This window comes from Ovis canadensis, chromosome 2, assembly GCF_042477335.2.
Source record: "Ovis canadensis isolate MfBH-ARS-UI-01 breed Bighorn chromosome 2, ARS-UI_OviCan_v2, whole genome shotgun sequence".
In the NCBI taxonomy this organism is placed as follows: domain Eukaryota; kingdom Metazoa; phylum Chordata; class Mammalia; order Artiodactyla; family Bovidae; genus Ovis; species Ovis canadensis.
The window spans coordinates 248,594,511-248,619,379 of NC_091246.1; the positions used below are offsets into that span (position 1 = coordinate 248,594,511).

A 24,869-nucleotide genomic window follows, 5' to 3' on the forward strand; every position below is an offset into this window, starting at 1 on the left:
TGTGAAAAAACTACAAAGAACATAGATGCATGTATTAATAATAAGCATATAAGTACTTGCAGATGAATGTTCAAGCCCTTAGCTGTGGTGTTTAAAAAATTCTTCATTGCCTGAAAGATGTGTCATACAATATATGAGAAGGAAAAAAAAAGAATTGGTCAAGAGGACATGAATTGAAGCAAATGATGAAAATTAATATTTTAGTGAACACTGATCACCTCATAATACGTTATATAGAAAAATATATGTTCAAATGGTTTTAATCCCTGGGCAGTAAAGTCTATTTTCATTCGAATAACATAACACAATAATAATAAAACTTTTAAAGATAAACTGAGCCATGAAAGACCAGTGAAATGTGCAGACTGGAGTAAAGGGATCTGTGCACTGGAGATAAGGTCAGAGATGTAACCACAGCTGCCATTTCTTGGGGGTTCCTTATAAACCATGCTCTGTGCTAAGAGCTTTACATGCATTATTTCATGAGATTTCCCCACAGTCTTATGAAGTGAGTGTTAAGAGACAAGAAAACCCAAGTTCAGAGAGTTTACAAAACTTGCCTGGGCTCACACAGCTAGTAAAGTTTGAAAGCAGGGCTATCTGCTTCAAACTCTGGGTTCTTCATTCCCATGCATTATTACCATCTCTTCTTCGAGATCTGAGGATCAAGTATGAAGATCTGGGAACTGACTCTGAAGAAGTGCTTTAAATGCCAGGTTCAGACTTGCATAAAAATCATACAGAAGCAGGCAGGAATCAGCAGACCTGGAATCTAGCAGCACCTTTTAGTGGCTCTGCCACTCACTAGCCAAGGTTACTTCTCTGAGCCTTGGCCTCTCTAGACTGGAGAGATGAAGAATGTAAATGGATTATTGGCCATGAAGGAAGGAAGACCTGTGACGAAAGGATTGTTGAGGAGAAACCTGGAGATGTTCAAATATTTACTGAGTGCTGGGCTCTGGGAATACAACTGTGGACAAGTCAGAGCTCTGCACTCTGGACTTCCACCCAAGCCTGCAAGGGCCTGGGCTCAGCTTGGGAGAGTGTGGGAGGATCCTTTCATTGGAACAAACAAGGGCTCAGGAGCTGGCCTGTCCCAGACTGAACTGTCAGATCACAAATCAGCCAGTCTCTCTGTGTGACCTTGAGCAAGTGACCTAGTCTCTCAGACGGTCCATCTTTGCCAGGAAGATCATCACTCTTCTTTTGGCAATTATTGGATTCAGTTAAATAAAATAGAATAAAGCAATCATCTAGCGGGGTGCTAGGCATGCTGTGGCCGGGCACAGATGTTCAGTTCAGTTCAGTCGCTCAGTCGTGTCTGACTCTTTGCGACCCCATGGACTGCAGCACATCAGGCCTCCCTGTCCATCACCAACTCCTGGAGCCTACTCAAACTCATGCCCACTGAGTCGGTGATGCCATCCATCTCATCCGATAGATGTTAGGATCCCCCTATGAAGAGGTATAAACCTTAGTCTCCGTCCTTCGCCCTTCCCCCACCGCCACCCCGCCCCGTGCCAAGAAAGAGTGGACTTTTCTGGCTTTCATTTCAGCGGGGAAAAGGATATAAATACCTCTACATTAGCGTTAGCTGAGCTATAATGCAAACTAACAAAAGGCCTGCAGCTGGAGCAATGTACCACTGGGTTTGGGTTCAGGCCAAAGACTCTACGCCAAAAGATCCCCTCCACCCCCTGGGTAGTCGGACCCAGTCCTCAGGGCGTGGTTGCCTCTGCTGTCTGGGAACCACCCTCCGGGTCTGTTTCTCGGGCTGCCAGAGCGGGAGGGCACCGGGCGACAGCACGTACGGCGGCCCCTTTAAGCATCAAGCTTGTGTTGCAATCACCACCTCGAGGGACTGGTCCTTCCGGGGGGTGGAGCCTGTGCCTGTAGCACGACCAATTGGAGCCCGGCATTTTCCGCGGGAGATCCGAATTTCGCGGCACGCAGTTTCGCGCTAAAAAAAAAAAAGGGGAAAAAAAAAAAGCAGCGGAGAAAGACTCAGGGACTTCAGATCGAGGCGAGAGGGAGTCGGTGCGATCGGTCCCCCTCCCCCATCTGAGTGCATCGCTGTTTCTGCCGAGCCCGTGGGCATCCCAGAGACCCCCTCCCCGGAGTGCGCCGGACCCCAGGGGCTGAAGCCTTCGGGGGCGCGGGGCCCTCGCAGGTCGCTGGCGCCCCAGGGGCGGGGCAGCCCCTGGCCCTGCCGCAGCCGCCGCCGCCGGCGGCGCCGGGCGATCTCCAAGCGGCGATCTCCAAGCGCTGCCCGGCTCGGCTGCGGGCCAGGAGAGGAGGGTCCGGCCCTGCCTGGCCTGCGCGCCATGCCGCGGGCGGTGTGAGCCGCCGCGGGCTCCGAAGCCCGCAGGTGCCGGCGGGCGCGCCAGGCCTGGCTGGGAAGGGGGGCGCTGCGCTCGCCATGCTGCGGGGGCCTCGGGCCCTGGCTCCTGCAGCCGGGCCACCCCCAAAGGGGCTGCCCGCGATGAGCCCCACGGAGCTGTGGTCGCCGGGCCTCAGCAGCCCCCAGCTCTGCCCGACCACCACCTACTACACCCAGATGTATCCGCAGACTGTGCCTCCCGCTGCGGCGCCCGGCACCTGCCTCGACGCCACCCCCCACGGACCGGAGGGTCAAGCTGTGCGATGCGTGCCGGCTGGCCGGCTGCCGGTAATGCTGGGGACCCCCACCCACCCACACCCAACGCTTCCCTCTCTGCTTTTACGGGTGTGGGGAAGGCGGGAGGGGCGCCTGGGACCTAGTCTAAGTGAGGCAGATCGAGTCTGGGGAGGCAGAAGGGTTGCTTTCAGCTTCCAGAACAACTCATTGCCCCAATATCTAAGGAGAAGAACCTTTCCTTTTCAGACTTGGGATGAAATGAGCTCATCCACTGGAGTGGATTAGAAAGAATACTGGATCAGGAGTGTGGAGACCCAATCCACGACCCCCGGGGCACCTGTGACCTTGGGGAAATCTATGGAATCAGTTTCATTCATTCTTTCATTCATTGTTTGGTTCAGAAACCAGTACTTGGTATCTGCTATTGTCCAAGCACCGAGCTGAGCCTGGGGATACCGTGGGGGCTTTAAAACAGGAGGAGGTCTCAGATCCAGCTGGGCTGAGACTCAATTTACCATCCAGCCAACTCTTTCCCAATTATCTGCACTAGGTGCCACCCCCACCCCCACCCCCACCCCCAGGCCCAGTCTTCTGTCCCAGCCAGCCAGTAGCAGGTGCAAGGTTGGGGCAGCCCTCTGAGGTTCCTTTGCAGATGGAGTGTTCCTTTCTCAAACCCCCAGGCCTGTTGCCAGGGAGGGCCCAAAGTGTGGTGGCACCAGGCACAGGGTGTGTTTTGTGGGAGTGGAATTCCTGGAGCCCAAGCAAAATGAAACAACTATAGGGTGGGGATGGAGTGAGAAGAGCCCTGGGGAGTGGGGGTGGTAGTTGGGGAGCCTGGTTTCTCATCCTGATTGCCACTAATTCACTGTGTGTCCTCGAACAAGTCTTAGCCCGAGTCTAGGCTTCATTTTCCTTGTCTTGAAAATCTGTGTGTGTGTTGGGGTTGCGGGGTGGGGTAGCTGTGGGAACTAATTCACCTCAGTTCTCTCCTAGCTCAAGGTCCAGGGTTTTGGAAGCAGGATCCGGGAGGGAAGATGGTGATGTTGTAGGTTGCTTTCTTGCGAGAGGTGAATCAAGTTCAAGTACAGAAACTGATAACCCCCTCTGCCCCAGTGCCTCTAGAGGCACTGATCAGACTTGTGTCAGTCAGCAGGCTTAGGCTCCCAGGCTGCAGGCAGAGCCCCCACTTCCTGCTTCTGGAATCCTGCTTTGCTCATGATCAAGGCTTTCAACTTTCAGAGCCCCTTCTTGTACATTCTTTCCAATTAGGAGGAAGGAGGCAGAAGTGCTTTTCCTATTTTTACAATTCAAGCACCCAAGGATAACCAGGAGTTTTGCATCTATCTCTTGATCAGTATTTTACAATCTAAAACAGTTTTGTACCCTAGCAGCTCCATGTTGCAGGGGGAAACTGAGGCTTGGAAAGGGAATGTAATCTGTCTGAAGTTATATAGGGAGATACAGTCTCTTCTCTGCTTGACTTTCTCCAGTACCACCTGATTTAGGAGCTGGGTGCCCCCAGGGAGGGGGCTCAGTGGTGGGCCAATCTCTCCTCTGGCCAGCTGCTTTCAGGCGACCCGGCAGAGTTTTAGTAACAGCTGTGGTTTTGAACCGCTTGCCTCCCAGAGGAGCCGAGTGCATCTGTCTGTACCTCCCTCCCGGAGGGGCTCAGTGAGCACAGCAAGAATGGCTCTTTTACTGAATGCCTCTCATGTGCCAGGCACTGCTTGGCACTCTTCACATTCGTTTTCTTGGTCAAGATGCCTGGGATGAGGCATCTCACAGATGAGGAAACTAAGCTGAGTTGTGAAGTCACTTGTCCAGGTCCTAAGCCAAGACGTGGGAGCATCTCTTTGCCTCAGGTCACCCTAAAGGCCTCTGGGGCCCAGAGCCCCCTCTCCGGTCATTCCCCGGCTGCCCTGTGTCCCAAAGCCTTGTGGGCAGGCCGTGGACCCCTGTTACTCATTTTCACAGGGTGTGACCAGGAGCAGCTCCAACCCCAACCCTGGGTGTGGCCACTTGCTTTGTGGCCAGGCTGCAAAGTGCAGGGTGAGGCAGGATTTGTTGGGGAGCTGCTGTTTAAAGGGACCTTAGGCACTGCTCAGGGATGGCAAAACAAGATCAGTGGCAGACAGAAGGCAGGCACCTGGGTCTCCTCGCTCCCTGGCTAGAGCTCTTTCCACCACCTGTGGGGTGATCTGGCTCCAGCCAGGCCCATGGCCTCACTTGGGGTCAGGCTGCCGGAGCCTGGGGAAAGGGTGGGATCCTGCGGACTTCTCCTTTGCTTTTCATTTGTCTGTATTTTCCAAATTTCCTCTGAGAATCAGGAAGGAAAATGAGCATTTTAATGAGCACCCCTACAAGCTGGGTCCGATGAGGAAATGTAGGCATAGGGAGGCTGGGGGGGGATCTGGAAGCGAAGTTCTCAGCTTCTTAACACCAGCTCCTATCCGCACCGTCTAACTTAGGACTTGGGACTCAGGAGAGACGAGGCTCCACGCCCCGTGTGATTTTGGGCAAGTCACCTCCCCTCCTCTGAGCCTGGGTTACCTCACCTGCTGGGGGTGATGTCTGGCATCACTGGCCCTCTCACCTCTAGGGCTGCCCGAGCAAGGAACTTCATTCTTCTCCTGTGGGGTTGCCAGTGTGGACTGGAATCTTAACCAGGCCTTTAGGTTAAGTCAGAGGGGCTGCCTAAGAGGGTCAGGTTGGAGCCCAGCTGGCCTTTGCTCTGAGGCACATCCGCGATGCTTTTGAGCTCGCCTCTGAGCCCTCCCCTCGCTATTGCCCCTGGTTAGCGATCACAGCTCCGCGGCTTGTGCAAGCCCTTTGCTGCCCTCTCACGGGATCCTCGATGACAGGGGATGAGCAGCCATCCCCATTCTGCCGGTGGAGCTCAGGAGGTCTGCCTGGATGGGGACCCAGATGGCTCTGGCTCCAAGGCCTGCACTCAGCCTCTCCTCGGTCCTCATCCTCCTGGGCTTGTCCTCTGCCACTTCTGTTCTCCGGGCTCAGGCGCATCCGTGCTGACTTTTCTCTGGGCAGTGCTCAAAGGTGTCAGCGAGACGTACTCACAGTTTGCTGCTTAGGGACCCTGAGAGTGCAGGATAAGGGTGAAGGGGAGGAAGAAAAGGGAAGGGACCGGTATGTGTGTGCGTGAAATAGTGATGGGGGCAGGTGAACACAACCAGGTGAAGGGGGGAAGAAAAGGGAGGGGACCGGTGTGTGTGTGTGAAGTAGTGATGGGGGCAGATGAACACAGCCAGGTCTTGACTTGAATTTCAGCAGGTTCTTGGGCAATGTGTTTGGTTTGGAGCTGGTCTATGGCTTTGGAGTCAGACAGACCTGGGTTCAAACTCTGGCTGTCCTCTCTGTGTGGCCTTGGGCACATGGCTTATCCTCTCTGAGTCTCCACTTCTCCTTCTGGAAGAGAGATTGCCATAATGAGTTAGGGCTGGTGAGCATGCGCTAGGCCCCGCTCGGGTACTCCGTTCAAGGCCCTCCCCTCCTTGCTCTGCAGGTCGTGTGGTTCTTCCTGGTGTGTTCTGTGAGCTCAGCAGAGGCTGGTTTTCTTTGGGTGGGGGAGGCGAGTGGGGGTGGGGAGACTCTGGGCGCCATCTCTGTCTCAGGTAGAACTCAGCGTGACTCCCCTTCCTCTCCTTGCCCTGGACTCACCAGGTCTCACTTTCTTCAGCTGTAAAATGGGGATTTGCGATATGGAAAAGATTCAGCGAGATGATGAATGTTGGGACTTGGTCTAAGGCAGGTAGAAGATCTCAGTGAATGATTAGGACTTTTTCTATAGACAAGATGGGACTAGAGCAGGTTACCGTCCCTAGAATCTAGCATCTCCCCAGCTGGGAGGTTAGAAAAGGAATATTTCAGAGAGACTTCAACAAGAGATTCAAATAAGCAGAGAGGTGTGGTGTTTGGATCATGTCCAGGTCTGGATGGGGGTGGAGGAGAGGAGAATCATATCCAGGCTCCTCAAACCAAGGAACAGGGCTCCTCAGATCAGTCCAGGAAGACTTCCTGGAGGAGGCATGAGAAGGGGGAAGGGAGCTGACAGCAGCAAGAGCCATCATCACCCCCAACACCTGTCAGCCCAGCTGTGCTCAGCAGCGGTTAGAAGTCTCAGCCCTGTTGAGCATGACCTCACCACCAAAGGTTAAAATAGGCCTCTCTGTCTTAGCTAGGGTAGGGGTGTCTAGGTGACTGGGGGAAAGGGAGAGGAAGGAAATGGGTTCAGCGACCCCCAGAATAGTTTGTCAAAGAAGAAGCTGAGATTAGCCTGAACCCCTACTGAGTGCTGAGCACTTTACAAAGGTTGTCTGTGTCCTTGAAGCTCTAGGACAGCCCCCGGTGGTAGGTATCGTCTACCTCATTTTAGGAGGAGGAAACAGGGGCTCCTAAATGTGGAACGTTTCCCAAGTCACACAGCGAGCCTGTGAAGGAGTGGGGAGACCCAAGCCCATATCTCTGACCTGTGCCCCAGTGCCCCAACCCTGCCTCTGCCCAGCCCTCGCAAAGAGAGAGGCCCCTTCCGGGCCAGCACTGCTTCTGGGCGTAATTGAGGCCGGGCGGCAGTGGGGTGGAGAGGAGCAGATGGGTCTGTGGTTTGATTTCCCCAGCAGGTGTTTCCCAAGCTTGGCGGGAACAGGGAGGGGGGAGCAGGGGGGACCTCAGCTGCTTGTCCTTAAGACACAGGGGAAGGATTCATTGTCTGCCCTGCTCAGCAAAGAAAGAATGGCAAATAGAGTCTATTCAGGAGGCTCCCGGGGCCCTTGAGCTGGAGCCCAAACATGGGGGTGGGGGGATGTTTGCACTTCTTCCCCATGTGGGCACCTCCCTGGGGTGTGGCACTGAGCCAGGAAGTCCCCTGAGCCTGGGCGGATGCCCAGCCCCACCCTGATAAAGGGCCAGCTGTGAGGCTGTGATGGGCACTCGGTCTGGCTGGGCCAGCTGCTTCTGCAAGGGGGGAGGGGGGCTCTCCCCAGCCTGATGTGGGGTAGGCCCCACCCATTCCTTCCTCCCTGTATCATACCGGGAGTGGGTGGAGAGACGGATGCAGAAGTGACCTTGGGGCTTCTTATTAAGGAACCCTGCATTAAAACCCACACTGGCTTTGGTAGCCTTGAGGGCCTGGGCCTCGGAAGATGGGAGTGTGGTAGGCCCCTCAGCAATAGGACTTCCTTCCCCTGAAAGCTTCCTTTTCAAGTCACTGATATTTCCTTACCAGGTACAGTGATTTTTTTTCCCCCAGGATTGGTGGTAAACTGAGGCGGAGGCCTTAGGCTTCTGGCGGCCTTAGGGCTTTGGCCCCAGGTTGGGGAAAGGCTAAAGCAGGAATGCTTCTCAAACTCTGCCTCTCTCTCCTCTCTCTCTCCAAGGCCAAAAGGAAGCTGGACCTGGAGGGGATCGGGAGGCCCACGGTCCCTGAATTCCGGACTCCCAAGGGGAAGTGCATTAGAGTGGATGGCCTCCCCAGCCCCAAAAGTAAGATACCCACGCCGATGGGATATTATCTAAGGGCAGGCTCGGAGACAAGGTGGAGAGGGGAGGGCCAGAGGGCAGCAGCCCAGGCCAAGTCACTAGGAGTGATATTTGTAGCGCACTTTCTGGTTTACAAAGCAGTGTCCTGTACCTTCTTACTGGATCCTGCCAGGCAGGTTGATTATCCCCCTTTTACTGATGAGGCAGCTGGAGACTCAGAGCTTCAGGGACTTACCCAAGGTCAAACTGCTAGTCAGTGGAGTCAGGGCCAGAAGCCAGTTTCTGCCTCTTGATATTTTCAGTCAGTATTCTGGCTTGAGGGGTTTCCAGGGGTGTCTCAGCAGGAAAGAATCCACCTGGGACACAGAAGACGTGGGTTCAGTCCCTGGGTCAGGAAGAGCTCCTGGAGGAGGGCATGGGAACTTACTCCAGTATTCTTGCCTGGAGAATCCCATGGACTGAGGAGCCTGGCGGCTACAGTCCTCAGTGTTGCAAAGAGTCAGACACGACTGAGTGACTGAGGACCATCCTGGTTTGAGAGGGAGTTTAAGCAATTGTATTAACGCTAATTTGGGGGAACTGAGACCTAATAAAAAAAGGTATGTGACTGGGTTGGAAGATGGAGGGTCTGGAACTTCCAGGTCTGGGCAGGGCACATGAGTGGTCACTCCTTAGCCATATCATCTGTCAAACAAGGCGCAGCTAGATCAGGAATAGCAAGAAAGTTTCCTCTCAGTTGACTAGTAGAGGCTTCCCAGAGCTCTTCATTGAAGGGTCCCAATCAATTAGTAATGTCTGTCTTGGATGCAAAAATTGACAAAGCTGTCTGTGTGCCAAATACTTGCTATCTATATATTCAGTTCAGTTCAGTCGCTCAGTCGTGTCCGACTCTTTGTGACCTCATGAATCATAGCACACCAGGCCTCCCTGTCCATCACCAACTCCCAGAGTTCACTCAGACTCATGTCCATCGAGTCAGTGATGCCATCCAGCCATCTCATCCTCTATTGTCCCCTTCTCCTCCTGCCCCCAATCCCTCCCAGCATTAGGGTCTTTTCCAATGAGTCAACTCTTTGCATGAGGTGGCCAAAGTATTGGAGTTTCAGCTTCAGCATTAGTTCTTCCAATGAACACCCAGGACTGATCTCCTTTAGGATGGACTGGTTGGGTCTATATATTAAGGGGTTCTAAAGTCCCCTTCTAGAGGAATCTGAGACTCTCTAAAACTCACTTCCCAGAACTAGTTTAGCCACTAACTTGCTATATGACTTGCAAGTCACTAGATTGCAAAAGTCTTCTTGTGGTTTAAGATGCTGCAGCTGAGGTATGGTCTTGTGACATCGACCTCATTAAGAAAGGGACCTTTTTCGTGAACCAGCTGCATGTGACGTAACAAGACTGATTCCTCTCAGATAATCACTGGATGACACATAGAAAGAAAAGGCAAGTCTACACTTATGCAGTGTTGGATGTCAATTATATCTCAGTAAAACAAAGAAAAAGCAAGTCTATAAACATCTCCTTGTTATTTCCTTCCTACCCTAATTCCAAATTTCTGACATAACTGGTAGGATTGGGTAGTGGTTAGGAAAGGAGACTTCTGGAGCCAGGCTGCCTGGATTTAAGTGCCAACTCGGCCACTTGCTAGTTGAGGGAGTTGAGCAAATTACTTAGTCTGTCTGTGCCTCAGTGTTCTCATCTGTGAAATGGGGATGCTTCCATACCAAACCTATAGGGTGTGGTAAGGATTAAATATGTTGTATATGGGAAGTGCCTAGAACAGTGACCTACACACAGTAAGCATTTGTTGTTGGTGTTGGTGGTGGTATGGCTGCTCTGAGCTTTGGTGGAGAGGTGTGAACCAAGAGTTAGAATAATTGGTTTCCAGCCCTGATAACGCCTCCATGATTGTGAAACCTGAAGCAAGTTACTTTGCCTCTCTAGTTTATCAGATTCCCTATTTGAACAGTGGTGGTGAATGACCACCCTCCCACCCTCCCAGTACTCTGTAAACTGGGAAGTGGGTGCTCATGTGAAGGGTGGGACTTAGTGGCTTCAGGTCAATGGAGGAAGGTCCCCAGGGCCCCTCTCTGAGCAGTGACTGAGCCCCTTTCCTCCTCAGCCCCCAAGTCCCCTGGGGAAAAGACTCGCTATGACACATCGCTGGGGCTGCTCACCAAGAAATTCATTTACCTCCTGAGTGAGTCTGAGGATGGGGTTCTGGACCTGAACTGGGCTGCTGAGGTGCTGGACGTGCAGAAGCGACGCATCTACGACATCACCAACGTGCTGGAGGGCATCCAGCTCATCCGCAAGAAGGCCAAGAACAACATCCAGTGGGTGTGAGTGCCTGGGCCTGGGGCAGGCGGCACCAGTGAGTGCAGGTGTAGTGGGCGGGGCCAGGGGCAATAGCCGCAGGTTGCAATGTGGGAGGCGGGCCTGAGAGCAGCATCCAATGGGCACACGCGCTGGCTGGGGAATTCCAGGGCAACATCCAATGAGCTTACATGCTGGGGGTGGAGCCAGTGTATTTAAGAAGGGGATGGAAGAGCAGGTGTATATGCTAGAATAAAACGAGGAGAGCATGCGGGAGCAGAGAGTGATATCCAGGGCGTGTAGAGGCTAAGAGCACCCTAGATCTTTTTAAGCCAGGGGTCCCAATATTTCTAATTTAGGACAGTCCTGTGGGATACTGAGCAGTAGTAACCTAGACTCCTTTCAGCTGAGATAAGGACTCCATCCCTCACTTCTACAAGGTCTTATAGAACAGGTCTGTAACCCCTGGCATGAGCTCTTAAGAGAATGCAGGCAGAGGAGTCAGGAGTGAGGTCACTGCAGCTCCCTGCCATTTGGAGCAGCCTGCGGCATGGGGTGGGTAACATTGAAAGCCTCCGCCCCTCAAAAGTGGAGTCAGGCCCTGACTTGTTTCTTTTCCCTAGCCCAATCCCCAAAACTCAAGTTTCAATCCCTGGCAGTTCCCTGGGAGCTAGGCAGGACCACTGATCTTTACAAGCCAGGGGGCACCTTCATAGACCCTGTGAACGGCCTCTTCCTGGAGTTTCGCCTGCACCGCCTGTGCGGCTTTGCACAGCAGCCCTGGGGCGGGGGTCCCTGGGTGGAGACTGAGACTGACACTGTTGGGTGGGGTGGCTGTTCTGTCCCCAGAGGCAGGGGACTGTTTGAAGACCCCACGCGGCCTGGGAAGCAGCAGCAGCTGGGGCAGGAGCTGAAGGAGCTGATGAGCATGGAGCAGGCCCTGGACCAGCTCATCCACAGCTGCTCTCTGAACTTCAAGCACCTGACAGAGGACAAGGCCAACAAGAGATATCCTCCTTGGTTGGGAAGAAGGGGTCTGGGGGCAGGGGGCCTGTGGCATGCTCATAACCACCCAGAGCTGATGCAGAACCTCTCTGCAGGGGCTGATGTATCCCAGGGGTCTGGCATATCACTGAAGAAAGACTTCCTTGGTGGTTTTTCCTCTTGGGTCTATTAAAGTTACTTTCTTATGATTAAAAAAAAAAAAGACAAGTACATTTCCGTAAATCTGGAAAATGGAGAAAACATAATATATGGAGAAAAATAAATACAATGTGTGCCTACTGTACACAGTATTTTAATATATCCTACTTTTCTCCACTTGGCTTCCCTGGTGGCTCAGACGGTAAAGCGTCTGTCTGCAGAGCAGCAGACCCAGGTTCGATCCCTGGGTCGGGAAGATCCCCTGGAGAAGGAAATGGCAACCCACTCCAGTACTCTTGCCTAGAAAACCCCATGGATGAAGGATCCGAGTAGGCTACAGTCCATGGGGTCACAAAGAGTTGGACATGACTAAGCGACTTCACTTTCATTTTTTTTCTCCACTTAGTATATTACCATAGGTGGTTTTTATGTTGTTATACGTCCTTTCTAATTATTTTGGTTGATTCACTTGAAATTGGTATTGGACCATTTTTTAAGCTATAAAAAACAGCAGTTTCGTATGGTTTAACCTTGCATTTTAAATGGCTTGAGAATGTCCTACTCAGCCCACTGTGATTTGTTGACAAGGCCTAGAATGGCAATGAGATCAGTTCTAGATTTCTGTATCTGTAAAGAAACATTGTTATGAATATCTTTATAGATAGAACCTTTTCCTGAGTTCTTTTTTTTTTAACTTATTTCCTTGGGTTATATTCCTAGGATTGAATCAATGAGGTCAAAGAGCATAAATTTTGCAATGGCTTTACATACTCTTTCCCCAAATGGTTTGCCCATCTAATTGGCAATTGGATCTGACTTTATATTTTTGGAAGGATGGGAGGCATTGTGAGAAATATAAAGAAATAAGACAGAGCTTATAATCTACCTTAACAGTTGAAGCCTTTATGTAAAAAGCTGATATAAGGCACCATTTATTTTTTTGGTCATGCCACGTGGCAAGTGGGATCTTAGTTCCCTGACCAGGGATTGAACCCACACTCTCTGCATTTGAAGTGCAGTCTTAACCACTGGACTGCCAGGGAAACCCCTAAGGCAGATTTTTTAAAAAATGATTTATACCCCTATATCTCAAGGGATTCAATGTAGCTTATGATATTAAAATAACAGATTATAGTTTGGAGATGGTTAGAGGTTTTGAGAGGTGGGTTTAGATCCCTTCTGGGCAAGCTGGGAATTTGAATTTCAAGCCAACAGTCACTTCTCTTGACTCCCCTGCCCCTACACTGGCCTACGTGACGTACCAGGACATCCGTGCTGTGGGCAACTTTAAGGAGCAGACGGTGATTGCGGTCAAGGCCCCTCCGCAGACGAGACTGGAGGTGCCTGACAGGAGTGAGGTGAGAGGGGAAGCGTTGGGTGGCGGGCAGGGCCAGGGACATTCCAGGCAGCCCTGCGGGTTCTGTCCCCAGAACTGCCCAGGCCCAAGCTTCCCAAGGCCGTGCTGGTGGCCCTGGGAAGACTGATGGTCTCCGAGCTGCGGCAGAAGAGGCAGAAGCTGGCAAGGGCATCAGTTACCGGCCTGAGAAATCTCTCTGTTCCCGGTTTCTCTCCGCCTCCCACCAGCCCTGCCCACGCACAGCGCTGTCGGTACTCACAATGGTCCTTCCATGTTAACTGTGCTCTCCTAGGTTAAAGGCCAGCATTCTTTACACACCTTATGGGACCGTCTGAGCTCTGACCCCTCCAGCCTCCTCTCTGTGCTGCTCCTGACCTGTCTTTACTTCGGCCACACTGACCTGCCTGCGGTTCCCACACCACGCTAAGCTCAACCCCAGTACGAGGCCTTCTGTCATGCTGTTCGCTCTCTTGGCCTCATTATTTCTATTTGGGTTTTAGCTGCAGCACACGGGTTCTCTAGTTGTAGTGCCGACCCCAGAGTGTGTGGGCTTGGTAGTTGCAGCTCGTGAGCTCTAGGGCACGTGGGCTTAGTTGCCCTGCAGCATGTGGACTCTTAGTTCCCCAACCAGGTTCCTTGAACCCTCGTTCCCTGCACTGGAAAGCAGATTCTTAACCACTGGACCATCAGGGAAGTCCGTCTCTGCCTGCTTTACTGCTGTTCATCCTGCAGGTCAAAACGTGAATGTCACCTCCTCAGGAAGCCTTCCTTGATTACTCCCCAGCTTCATAACCACCTGCCCTTCTCCATCACATTTAACCTCCGTTGGCCAGAATGTATCGGCGATTACATAATTATGTGCTGCTTCCTCTTTTAGAGGGTAACCTCCACAAAACCATGTTCCACCCGTGTTGTACTCCCAACCCAGAGTCTAATAAGGGCTCAGGACATAATCTGTTTAGCAGAAAAGCATTCAGATAAATAAGGGCCCTGCCCTCACTTTGAAAAATCTCAGGACTTAGTGGGGAAAAGAGCCAGCCAAGCAAGCAGTGATGCTGTCATTTGCTTTGAGGGCCTGGAGGAAGAGTTGGAAGAAGGGCCCACAGGTGATGACAGGAAAATCGAGTCCTAAAGAATGAATAGGGTCTTTGCCAGGAGAAGTGGGGGCAGGCAGAGGGGCTGCCTGGGCGCAGGCGTGGACACCTGGATGCCGTCAGGAGCAGCAGCTGTGTTAGCAGCTGTGGCTTACGTTGGTTGAGGCAGCCAGGAAGCAAGGGCGGGAAGGCCAAGTATCAGTCTCTCTGTTACAAATAACAGAAAACTTCGTCCAACCTGCTTCAGTGAGGGGCACCCCGGGGGAACCAAGTGATGGGTCCAGGGGAAGATTTGGGAATTGCAGGCAAGGCTGGATTCAGGTGCTCAGACTGGGACTTCAAGTTGGCCTCACGCACTCCGTCTCTCACTCTGCCATACTCCGGGCCAGCTCTCCACTTGCAGTGGCAAAGACAGCTTTTATGATACCAGCTCAGGCCTGAGAGTAGGCAAGGAGTGGTTTCTCTAAGGAAAATCAAAGATTTCTCCCTAAAAGAAGGGGTCGGGGAGGTCTTGGGCCCAGACAGATGTCTGCCACAGGCCACATGGGGCAGGCCCAGCACCCAGCTCAGGGGCTGCGAGCTCGCATGGACATTGAGAGCCTCATGTGTCCGTCCACACATGCTGAGCCATGAGTAAGTGCTCTGGTGCCCAGACCCATGACCTGGGTTCTCTCCCTTCTGCAGGAAAACCTGCAGATACATCTGAAGAGCACCCAGGGGCCCATCGAGGTTTACCTGTGCCCAGAAGAGGTGCAGGAGCCCCACAGTCCTGCCAGGGAGCCCCTTCCCTCCACTTCCGCCCTCAGCCCCAGCCCTGACTCCACCCAGCCCAGCAGCAACAGCGACCCTGGGATCACAGAACCCATGGCATCCTCAGGTGAGACAAGGGGCGGGAGATGGGGAGGGCACCGGCCTTCGAGTCTTCCTTTTCCGTATCAGCAATTGTGGGATACCTACCTTCTACCCACCATCAGGGGAGAGAATCCTCCCCCACGTGTGTGCATTGCACGTTACACTTTATAAAGCACACGCATGTTCCTTGTCTCAGTGGGAAGACTGACGTGGCTCTGGGCAGAGGAGGGCCTGTGTTCGAATCCTAGCTCTTCCACTTACCAGCCGTATGATCTTGGACAGGTCACTTAACCTTTCTTTGTCTTAATCTCATCTGTAACTTGGGCATAGTAATTAATAGGATCTACTTCACAGGTTGTGAAAATTGAATGAGTTAATAAATATAAGTAAGGTGGGGGCTTTCCTGGTGGTCCAATGGTTAAGACATCAAGCTTCCAATTCAGGGGACACAGGTTTGAATCTTGGTTGGGGGACCTGAGATCCTGCATACTGCAAGGTGCAGCCAAAAAAATATGTATATAGGTAAAGCATTTAGAACAATGCCTGGTGATAACTGGCAATATTGTTATTAACAGCAATAATAATTACCTATTATTATCATTATGGTGGTCTCTGCCGTTAGTCCTGCTACTTCTGTAACAACCAATAGAAAAGCTCCTTGACACTCAATCAGCCCTTAGTGAATGGAAACTGTAGGTTTTCCAAGGAAGGCTCAACAATGGACTCAGTTGCTGTGGTGCACAGGAGTAGTTGCTCTGTGGCAGGTAGGATCTTCCCAGACCAGGGACTGAACCCTCCTGCATTGGCAGGTGGATTCTTAGCCACTGGACCGCCAGGGAAGTTCTGAACACTTTCTTAGGAGATAATAACGAAGGTTTTTTGAACCACAACCATGTATCAAGGACATCCATTATCACATAACTCCTCACATCAGTTCTTGAGGTGGTTTTTATTGTTCCCAGTTTAGAGATAAATAAACTGAAACAGAGCTGATGTGACCTGCCCAAGGCCTCCCAGCTGGAAGGCAGTGGAGCTGTATCTTGAACCTTGGTCTCCACACTCATAGCCCAGGAATCTCTCCACCAGGCACAGAACAAATCAAGGACGGTGGCTGGGAGGTGGGTGGTACTGCTAAAAGCTGTCTACACCTGGCCGGAGGTAGAATGAGGCTGTTTCCAAGAAGTAAGGAAGTGGGAGAGTCCCTGAGGGCTTCCTGGGCAGACTGGGAGTCGGGTAGGAGTAGAAATGGGAGCCTCTGCAAGGCTCGTGTTTTCTTAGCAGCAGAATTCCCCTAAATAGAACCCTGGTGTTTAAACAAATGCAAAGCTAGAGCTGGTCTGGTGGAAAAGGCTTTTTTGTGTGTGTGTGTGGCCGTGTGGCTTGTGAGATCTTAGTTCCCCAACCAGGGATTGAACCCAGGCTATGACAGTGAAAGTTCTGAGTCCTCACCTCTTAACTGCCAGGGAATCCCCTGGAAGAGGCTTTTGTGTGTGTGGTGGATGGGAGCAGGTATCTACAGAACGCAGATTGGATTCCATTTCTTTAACTCAAGGGTTAACAAAACTATTGCCTGCAAAGCAAATCTGACCTGTTTTTATATGACCCATAAGCTGAGAATGGTTTTCATAGTTTTACAGAGCTGAGGGTTCGGGGTAGGGCAAGTGATGAGTGTGTGGCAGAGTCCATACATGTCCTGCAAAGCCTAAAATACTATCTGGCCCCTTTACAGAAGTTTGTTGACCTCTGTTTTAACTCAGCGCTTCATCTTATACACAAATAAACTGAAGCCCAGAGAGGGCAAGTGACTTTCCTGCAGTCACACAGCAAGATAGCAGCAGGGCCTAGACAAGAGCCCAGACTTCCAGTTCTTCTCTAGTGATCTCTGCTGTGTCCTGGCCTGGTCCGGGGACCAAGGCTCTCCCTGCGTCAGCCATCTGTCCCTCTGGGCACCTCCCAGTGCCTATCTGCCAGTCCAGACTGGGGCCCCGCCCTGTTCCCTCCTCCTCCGCTGCTCTTTCACCCCACTGTCAACATGTGCGTGGCTCTCCAGAGTTAGAACCTTCAGTTTTCATCTGAGACCTTGGGCAGAGGTGGTGGACCTGAATGCAGAAACCAGGGTGAGGTTTTCACCTCACTTGTACAAGTCAAGAGCCTGAGGCCCCAAAGGACGAGAGGTTTACAGAAGAGCCGGTGGAGGGGCCAGCTCTGTACCAGGGCCTGTGCCCTTGCTGCCCCCCTCCACCCTTGTCACATGGCCTCTTAGTGATGTCCCTGCTGAGAAGAGAAGTCTTCCAGAAAGTATACACACACACACGCACATGCTCCATGTTCTGGCTTGAAGCAGGGTCATCCTGTGGTCCAAGGGCCAGGTCCAAGAGGAAGTCACTGCAGTCTTGGGACCCAGGTTCCCATCCTGGGAAGGGATGGTTTCCCAGTTCTGGAACCACCAGGGAAATCACTAACACTTTGGGAACTTTTTTCCTTCATCTGTAACGGGAGGGTTAGAACCTGGGTCATTGAACATCCCTCCAGGCTGTGACATTCTGACTTAAACCTACATGTGGCTGAGGGTGCCCGAGCTGAAGTTGGGAGGCTTGGGTTTCAGTCTGCGCTTCCCCTTCTATGATGGGGTGACTGTGGGAGAGCTGTTTTAACTCCTCTGAGCCTCTGTTTCCATGTTTCTAAAACAGAGACACTAAATCTCCCTCGTGATGTTTGGGTGCATTTCAGGCAAGGATACAGCGTGAATGTGACTTTTTAAAAATTTATGTGAACTAAACACCTACTGTGTATGGGTTTGGAGATATTTAAGTGGATACAAGCCATTCAGGGTGCAGTGGAGGCGCAGATGTTATAAGGAGCAGTTCTCTTCTGGATGTAATAAATAGCGAGAGAGAAAGAGGGAGCGAGAGAGAGGAAATGGATGGGTGGGCGGGTCGGTGGGTGGATGGATGAGAGGAGTCTGACCTGGGGTTGAACCTCTCACATGTGACAGCTCGGTTACTGCTTCCGCAGCTCAGGGAGGTGGGTCCTTATTTTTCTGGGTGGGAAAACCGAGGTGCCGAGTCCTGTAGCCGGTGAGAGGGGCTAGAGTCTGAGCCTCCAGTCTTTTCCTCTTAACACCTGCAGGCCTCTGCAGTGTGCTAAACAAACTTTTTTTTCATGCAAATGCTACATTTGATTGGCTTCTTTGAGCTTCAGTTTCCTCATCTATAAATAGACATCATAACAGTACCTCCCTTGGGGCTGCTTGAGTGTCTGAGGAGGTGAACAGGCCTCTCCTTGAGAGGAGAGCTGGGTCTGGCAAGCCCTCGGTGGTGGTTCTTTAGTCATGTGCAACTCTTTGGGACCCCGTGGACTGTAGCCCGCCAGGCTCCTCTGTCCATGGAATTCTCTAGGCAAGAATACTGGAGTGGACTGCCATTTCCTCCCCCTGGGGATCTTCCTGACCCGGGGATTGAACCTGCATCTCCTTCATTGACAGGTGGATTCTTTACCACTGAGCCACCTGAGAAGCAAGCCCTCAGTAATCGGAATCTATTTTTATTTTTCAGAAGGGCAGCCTGCAGACCAGCTCTTTTTAGCCTCACTTAGCATTTAAGCCTCTCAACAACCAGAGGCAGGTATTGTCATTCCCGTTTTAGGGATGAGGAAACTGAGGCCTGTGAGTGCTGTCATTCGTCCACACAATTACACAGCTAGCTTGAGGTTTGTGTGTGTATGCTGTTCGTTTTTTGTAATTCTAGGGATTTTTCATGAATTTTATTTTATTTTCCTTCCACCCATTTTAAAAAGTATTTATTTGGCTGCATCAGGCCTTAGTTTAGACATGCAGGGTCTTCGTTGCATCATATGAGAGATCTTTCATTGCAGCACGCAGGCTCAGTAGTTGCTGTGTGCGGGCTTAATTGCCCCACGGCATATGGGATCTTTGTTCCCCAACCAGGGATCAAACCTGCATCCCCTGCCTTGCAAGGCAGATTCTTAACCTCTGGGCCACCCAGGAAGTCACCTAGCTCGGAGGTTGATCAGGCAGTCTGGCACACCAGCATGGTTGTATTTTCAAAACAATGCTTGGTTGGTAAGGACCGATTCGGGTGGTGAGATTCTGGGTGTCAGGGTATATTTGGCAGGGGATTTCCAGTGCCTTGCTCCACATGCCTGTGTAGGGAATCACCTCCTTACATCTAAGTGGAAATGAGCTGGGTATGCTGAAGAGGAGGTGATGGCCGGCGTGTCTGGAGAGGTCGGCGTGAGCTGTGGGGGATAGTGCGGAGAGAGAACAGAAAGGGAGGCAGGGACGAGATTGTACAGAGCCTATTCAGTTCTGGTGGGAACTTGGATTTTATTCTAAGTCTTTTAAAAAGAAACAAACAATTTTTTGGTGGTACCACACAGCATATGGGATCTTAGTTCCCTGACCAGGGACTGAACCCAGACCCCTTGCTCTGGAAGCGTGGATTCTTAACCACTGGACCACCAGGGAAGTCCCTCTAACCCATTTTTAAGTCAGAGCATAGACTGAGGGCCAAGAGTTGAAGCAAGAAGACGGGCGAGGCGGCCCTGGCAGGGGCCTGAGTGAGAGACGAGGGGGTGAGCCCCAGACCGCAGCAGCAGGACTGAAGAGCCAGTGGGCAGCTTGGAGGGTTGACTTGGTTGTGGAGATGACCAGACTTGCTGCTGGGTTAGATTCGGGGGAAATGGCAGGATTTCAGATGATTCTTGGGCCTCTTGGCCTAAGCCCAACTAAGTAGCTGAAAGTAAAAGTCACTCAGTCATGTCTGACTCTTTGCAACCCCATGGACTATACAGTCCACGGAATTCTCCAGGCCAGAATACCAGAATGGGTAGCCTTTTCCCTTCTCCAGGGGATCTTCCCAACCAAGGGATCAAACCCACGTCTCCCACATTGCAGGTGGATTCCTCACCAACTGAGCTATCAGGGAAGCCCAGCCAAGTGGGTGTGGGTTCACTGAACGTATGGGGGAGACCGAGATTTGGGGAGTTGGACTATGAGGAAAGCTGAGAGCCAAAGAATTTATGCCTTTGAACTGTGGTGTTGAAGACTCATGAGAGTCCCTTGACTACAAGGAGATCCAACCAGTCTATCTTAAAGTAAATCAGTCCTGAATATTCACTGGAATGACTGAAAATGAAGCTGAAACTCCAATACATTGGCCACCTGATGTGAAGAACTGACTCACTGGAAAAGACCCTGATGCTGGGAAAGATTGAAAGCCGGAGGAGAAGGGGACGACAGAGGATGAGATGGTTGGATGGCATCACCAACTCAATGGACATAAGTTTCAATAAACTCCGGGAGTTGGTGATGGACAGGGAGGCCTGGTGTGCTGCAGTCCACGGGGTCGCAAAGAGTCAGACATGACTGAGCAACTGAACTGAACTAAACCGGGAGTGTGGTTTTGACATGCTGAGCTCTGATGTCGTGTAAACACCAAGTAGAGATGAAGCAGGAACCCAGAGCCTGGAAGTGGCGGCCAGGCTGGAGGCATCCACTTGGGAGCAGCAGGTCTGGAGACAAGTATAAAGCCATGGGCTGGCTAAGATTACCTGGGTTTGAGTGAAACCAAAGGAGAGAAGAATCAGAGGATGGAGCCTCTGGGCTTCAGGGTTTAGAAGTTGGGAAGAGGAAAGAAGATCAAGGAGAAGAAGCCAAAGCAGTAGAAAGAAAAGCAGGAGAATCTAGTACCTCTGAAGCCAAGGGAAGAACATGTTTCCAGAAGGTTGTGAATGACTGCGTGCGATTCTGCTGGAAGGTCAAACAGGATGAGGTCAGAGAACCGACCACTGGATTTAGCAACACAGAGGGCCCTGGCTCAGTGGCGTGGTGGGGACAGACCCCAGGTTGGAGTGGGCTGAAGCATGAACAGTGGTGGGGAAGTAGGGAGTGAACACGGGAAACATTTTTTTGGCCGCACCAGGTATGAGTTACAGCATGCGAGATCTTTAGTTGCAACATGTAAACTCTTGGTTGCGGCATGTAAGATCTAGTTCCCTGACCGGGGGTTGAACCCCAGCATCCCGCATCGGGAGCACAATGTCTTAGCCACTGGACCACCAGGAAAGTCCCATGGGTAACTCTTGAGAAACTTCACTGCGAAAGGGAGCAGTATAATGGGCTGGTAATTGGAGAGAGTCATGAGGTCAGAGGAGGAATGCTCTTTAAAGATAAGAATTATTAAAGGATGTCTGTGCGTCGACAGGAAAGACCTAGGAGAGTGAGAGGGGTGGATGCAGAAAGAGAACAGTGGATGACTTCAGGGGAGCGGGCCTTGATGGTGACAGTGGGGAGGGTTGGGGCAGAAGCTGGGGGTGTGTGTGGAGACAGGAGAGGGGAGGGGAGAGAGTGCGGGTGAAGGGGGTTGCTGCTGGAACTGGGGTGGGAAAGGGAGGTGTCCTGTGCCTTCGGGCGAGGGCCAGGATGGAAGAGACAGGGTTCATAGCCGCCCAGGGAACTGGAGGCAGTTCTTGTTCCCAGAGGTCTGACCGGCGGCTCTGGGGGGACCGGGCGTAACCCTGTCTGTCTGTCTGCCTGCAGAGCCAGCACTGACATCCCCGCAGGTCCTGCCACAGCCCCCGCCTCCCCTTGTCCCCCTGGAGGCCACGGAGAACATGCTGGAGCTGCCGCACCCACTGCTGCAGCAGACTGAGGACCAGTTCCTGTCCCCGACGCTGCCCGGCAGCTCCCCTCTGATCAGCTTCTCCCCGCCCTTAGACCAGGATGACTACCTGTGGGGCCTGGACGGCGGGGAGGGCATCAGCGACCTCTTCGACACCTATGATCTCGGGGACCTGCTGATTAACTGAATTGGCGCTGCCTGCACCCTCCACCCGACCCGGGGCAGCCCGGCCCGTTTCTACCTCCTCACGGGATGTGAGACATGAGGTGCTGCCCTCAGGATGGAAGGGTTCCCTCCTCCCCTTTCCTTTCCTACCCACCTGCCAGTCGATGCTGTCCTGGGGGAGGTGAAGGATACCGGGTAGGAGCCCAGCAGGGGTGGGGCCCTGTCCTTCCTCGTGGAAGCCGGGCCTGGGAAGGCCTAGTGAGCTTCCTGATCTCTGACCTCTCGCCTGAAGGGCTCTAGAGGAGGGGACTGGGTCTAAGGAGAGGCCTGGCGACTGCCTTTTTGAGGGGCCACTAGAACCCTCAGTTTATCGAGAAGCACTTAATGCCTTTGTATTTATTGCAGGTTGAGTTTTGTTTGTCTGCCCTCCCTGAGTTTTAGCAGGGAGGTGTTTCTAGTTTCTAGTAAGACTGCTCCTCAGACAGGCCCAGCGCCGTCTGCTGTCCAAGGGCAGGCTGGGGCTTCCAGGGGCCCAGGCCAAATCCCCAGCTGCCCCCAACACAGCGGGCTGGGCCCGAGGGCCCGTCCAGTCTTCTGGAACGCCAGTTGCACTTCGGCCTCCTCACTCCAGCGAGAGGGAGCCGCTGGATTCCTGTTCTGTGTCCCAGAGCTGGGGTTCCCAGGGGCTTAAGCCCAGAAGAGCTCCTGGGGAAACAGGGGCAGGAACGTGGAAGCGAGGGACGTTGCTGTAGGCTCCTTTGCTCTGTGGTTGCCTCTCTCTGGGACAGGGGGCTGTTTAACACTGAAGACCTGGGAGGCAGAGGCAGCCTCACTGAAGACAAGGGTGAGATTAAAGGAAGAAACTGCCAGAAAGTACCTCTTGCCGTAGCTGCTGGTATGGCAGCTGCTGGTATGGGCCTCCCCATCCCAGGAAGCTTTTTTTTTTTTTTTTTTTGGCACATTCGTGGAAGGGGGTGATTCTTTAAGGACCTCCCCTTGCCCCCAGCTCTCACACAGACCCACCTAGGGACAGAAGTGACCATGGTTTGATGGCACGTTGGCTCCTTTTGTCACAGGACGTTGAAAAGGTGACAGGGAAGGGTCTTCATTGCAGACCAGACACTGGCAGCTAACCAATGGGGAGATGTGCTCAGATTACCTCTTCAGGCTTGGGGTCCTATTAATAAGCTGGTCTTTTGACCTCTTCCCCATCCCCCAGAGGCTGGACCATCCCACGTTGTCCATATAGCCCAGCTGGGTAGCAAGGAATCAGCTCTTCTCCCCACCCAACTCGGGGTGGGGGTGCTCTGGGCCAAAGCCAGGCTGTGCCTTCTGGAGAGAGGCAGCCCGGGGTGGTGGTAGTCTGAGACCCAACACCCACCCTTGGGCAGCTAGGTTTCCTCAGGGACTCAGCAGGGCAGCACTTTCTTGTTTTTTAAGTTTGTAGCATTAAGTTGGTTTCAAATATGAAGTCGGCTCAGTGGGGTTGCTCCTGAGCTGACCTACTGGCATCTGAAGTTTGGGAGGTGGGCTTCTTTGGGGGTGGGGTCCAATGTGAGCTAATGCCCAGCTGGGGACAGTCAGGCCTTGTCATCGGCTCAGCTTCCTGGTCCTCAAGTCGGTACCCTCTCAGGAATGGTCCCAGCTGCCCCAGTCTATAACAGGACTAATTGTTTGCCTTTTACAGAGGTGCATTTCGTCTCCTCTCTCCTGATACTCACAAGGGTCTCAGCAAAAGGCAGTTTGGAAGCCCATCATGCCCAGGGCCAAGAGACTGCCCCTGGGCCCTTGGGTGGAGGGAAGGACCTGGTTTGGAGCGCGTGGGGCTGGAGACGTCATGGCTCTTGTGAGGTGGTTTAGCCATGTGCCATCTTTGAGGACAGAGACCTTTGCCTTCCACGCCTGGGGCGCTGGCTGGAGCTTTCTCCTAGAATTAAATCAGAAAAAAAGGAGAGGCTGGCAGGACCCACCGGGAATGAATCTTATGGCAAAGTCCAGCCAGAATTGAAGCTCATTCCCCAAAAGCCTAGCCACAGGGCCAGACAGAGGGGCTGCCCCTTGGGCCCATGGCCTGTATCTAGAGCAGCTGCCTCTGCCCCCTCCCATCCCAACCTCTCCACACCCGGCCTGGCTCAGGGCCTGGACCACCCGGGCCAAGCCTCGGGTTCCATGCAGGAAACAACTTCGTGCCTCTTTCTTGCCAGTGACGCCTGAAACCTCCCAAGTTCCATTAAGTGCATTAAAAAGCATTTTGAGTGGAATTCCCTTTAGGGGCCCAATAAACTTTAAAACCAGGGTAGAAGAAAAGCCAGTTTCTTTCTGAGGTACTTTATTTCTGCCAGGAAATCTCCCAGTCCCTCTGGCAGCCTACCCCCGCCGTGCCCCCATCACTTGTGCCCCCAGGGGCATCTAAGGCGCAGGGGCTGCTGGGAACCCAGTAGCATTAAGTTGTCTGATAGAGTTCGGAGATTTGAGGACATTTCTTAAAACCAGCATACCCTCCCTTCTCCACAGCCACACTGTGGTCTGAGCAGCGCGGCCACAGGGAAGAAGAGGAAGGTACAGCGCATTAAAACTGGCTGTTGTGTGGGTTTGACTTCATTTCTCCTTTCCAGGTGTTCAGTCTCAGTTCTGTGCTGTGTTTAGTTTTTAGTGAAAGAGTTTGGGTGTTCCTGTGTCCGAGCATGGTGTGGCTTAAAGCATTTGAAATGAAAGCCTTTTGGGGTTGTTTGCAAGCAGATTTCTGGTTCTCGTCACTGTGTCCTGAAGTCCCCGCCTCATTCTTGGGGCCCTCGATGAGCAGAAACCCGGCCAGCCTGCTGGCTCCTGGGTGGAGCCTTGGATACCAGTGTCTAGAGGGAACCTGGTCCCTGTGCTGGGATTCCATGCGGGTCACTTACCTCCAGCCTGGTTTCTGGTCCTGCCTTGACGAGCACCATGTAAAACCTCATATTGTGATGGTTGGGCATTAAATGACAAACCTTGGCCCCTTGTCTCTTGTGCTTTCTGCAGGTCGTTACCAAGGGTGGGTCTGGTCGGGGGTGGGGACTTTCTGACCAACTGGCTGATCCAGCCCCGTAAAACAGCCTCCCTTTTCTCCACTGGCTTAGTACCATGCCTGAAATGTCCCCACTAAGACACTAAAGTGTGCAGCACCCAGATCTAAAATGTGAACCCCTGCCCTATGTTGC

The 24,869-nt window shown here is 52.5% G+C and overlaps 1 protein-coding gene and 1 long non-coding RNA gene across 2 annotated transcripts; one reads left to right on the forward strand and one right to left on the reverse strand.

Moving 5' to 3' along the window:
* Positions 1-1,977: 1,977 nt before the first annotated feature.
* On the forward strand, positions 1,978-24,663 carry E2F2 (E2F transcription factor 2). The gene is made up of 7 exons (XM_069579055.1): positions 1,978-2,668; positions 8,008-8,113; positions 10,233-10,452; positions 11,276-11,434; positions 12,813-12,927; positions 14,705-14,897; positions 21,432-24,663. The coding sequence occupies exons 1-7, from the start codon at positions 2,420-2,422 to the stop codon at positions 21,698-21,700; spliced, it is 1,311 nt and encodes a 436-aa protein (XP_069435156.1). The 5' UTR covers positions 1,978-2,419; the 3' UTR covers positions 21,701-24,663.
* Positions 3,940-9,259, reverse strand: LOC138434400 (uncharacterized). Its single transcript, XR_011254766.1, has 3 exons — positions 8,346-9,259; positions 5,963-6,040; positions 3,940-5,711 (listed from the first exon to the last, which is right to left on the reverse strand). It is a non-coding gene; the product is annotated as an uncharacterized lncRNA (long non-coding RNA).
* Positions 24,664-24,869: the final 206 nt, after the last annotated feature.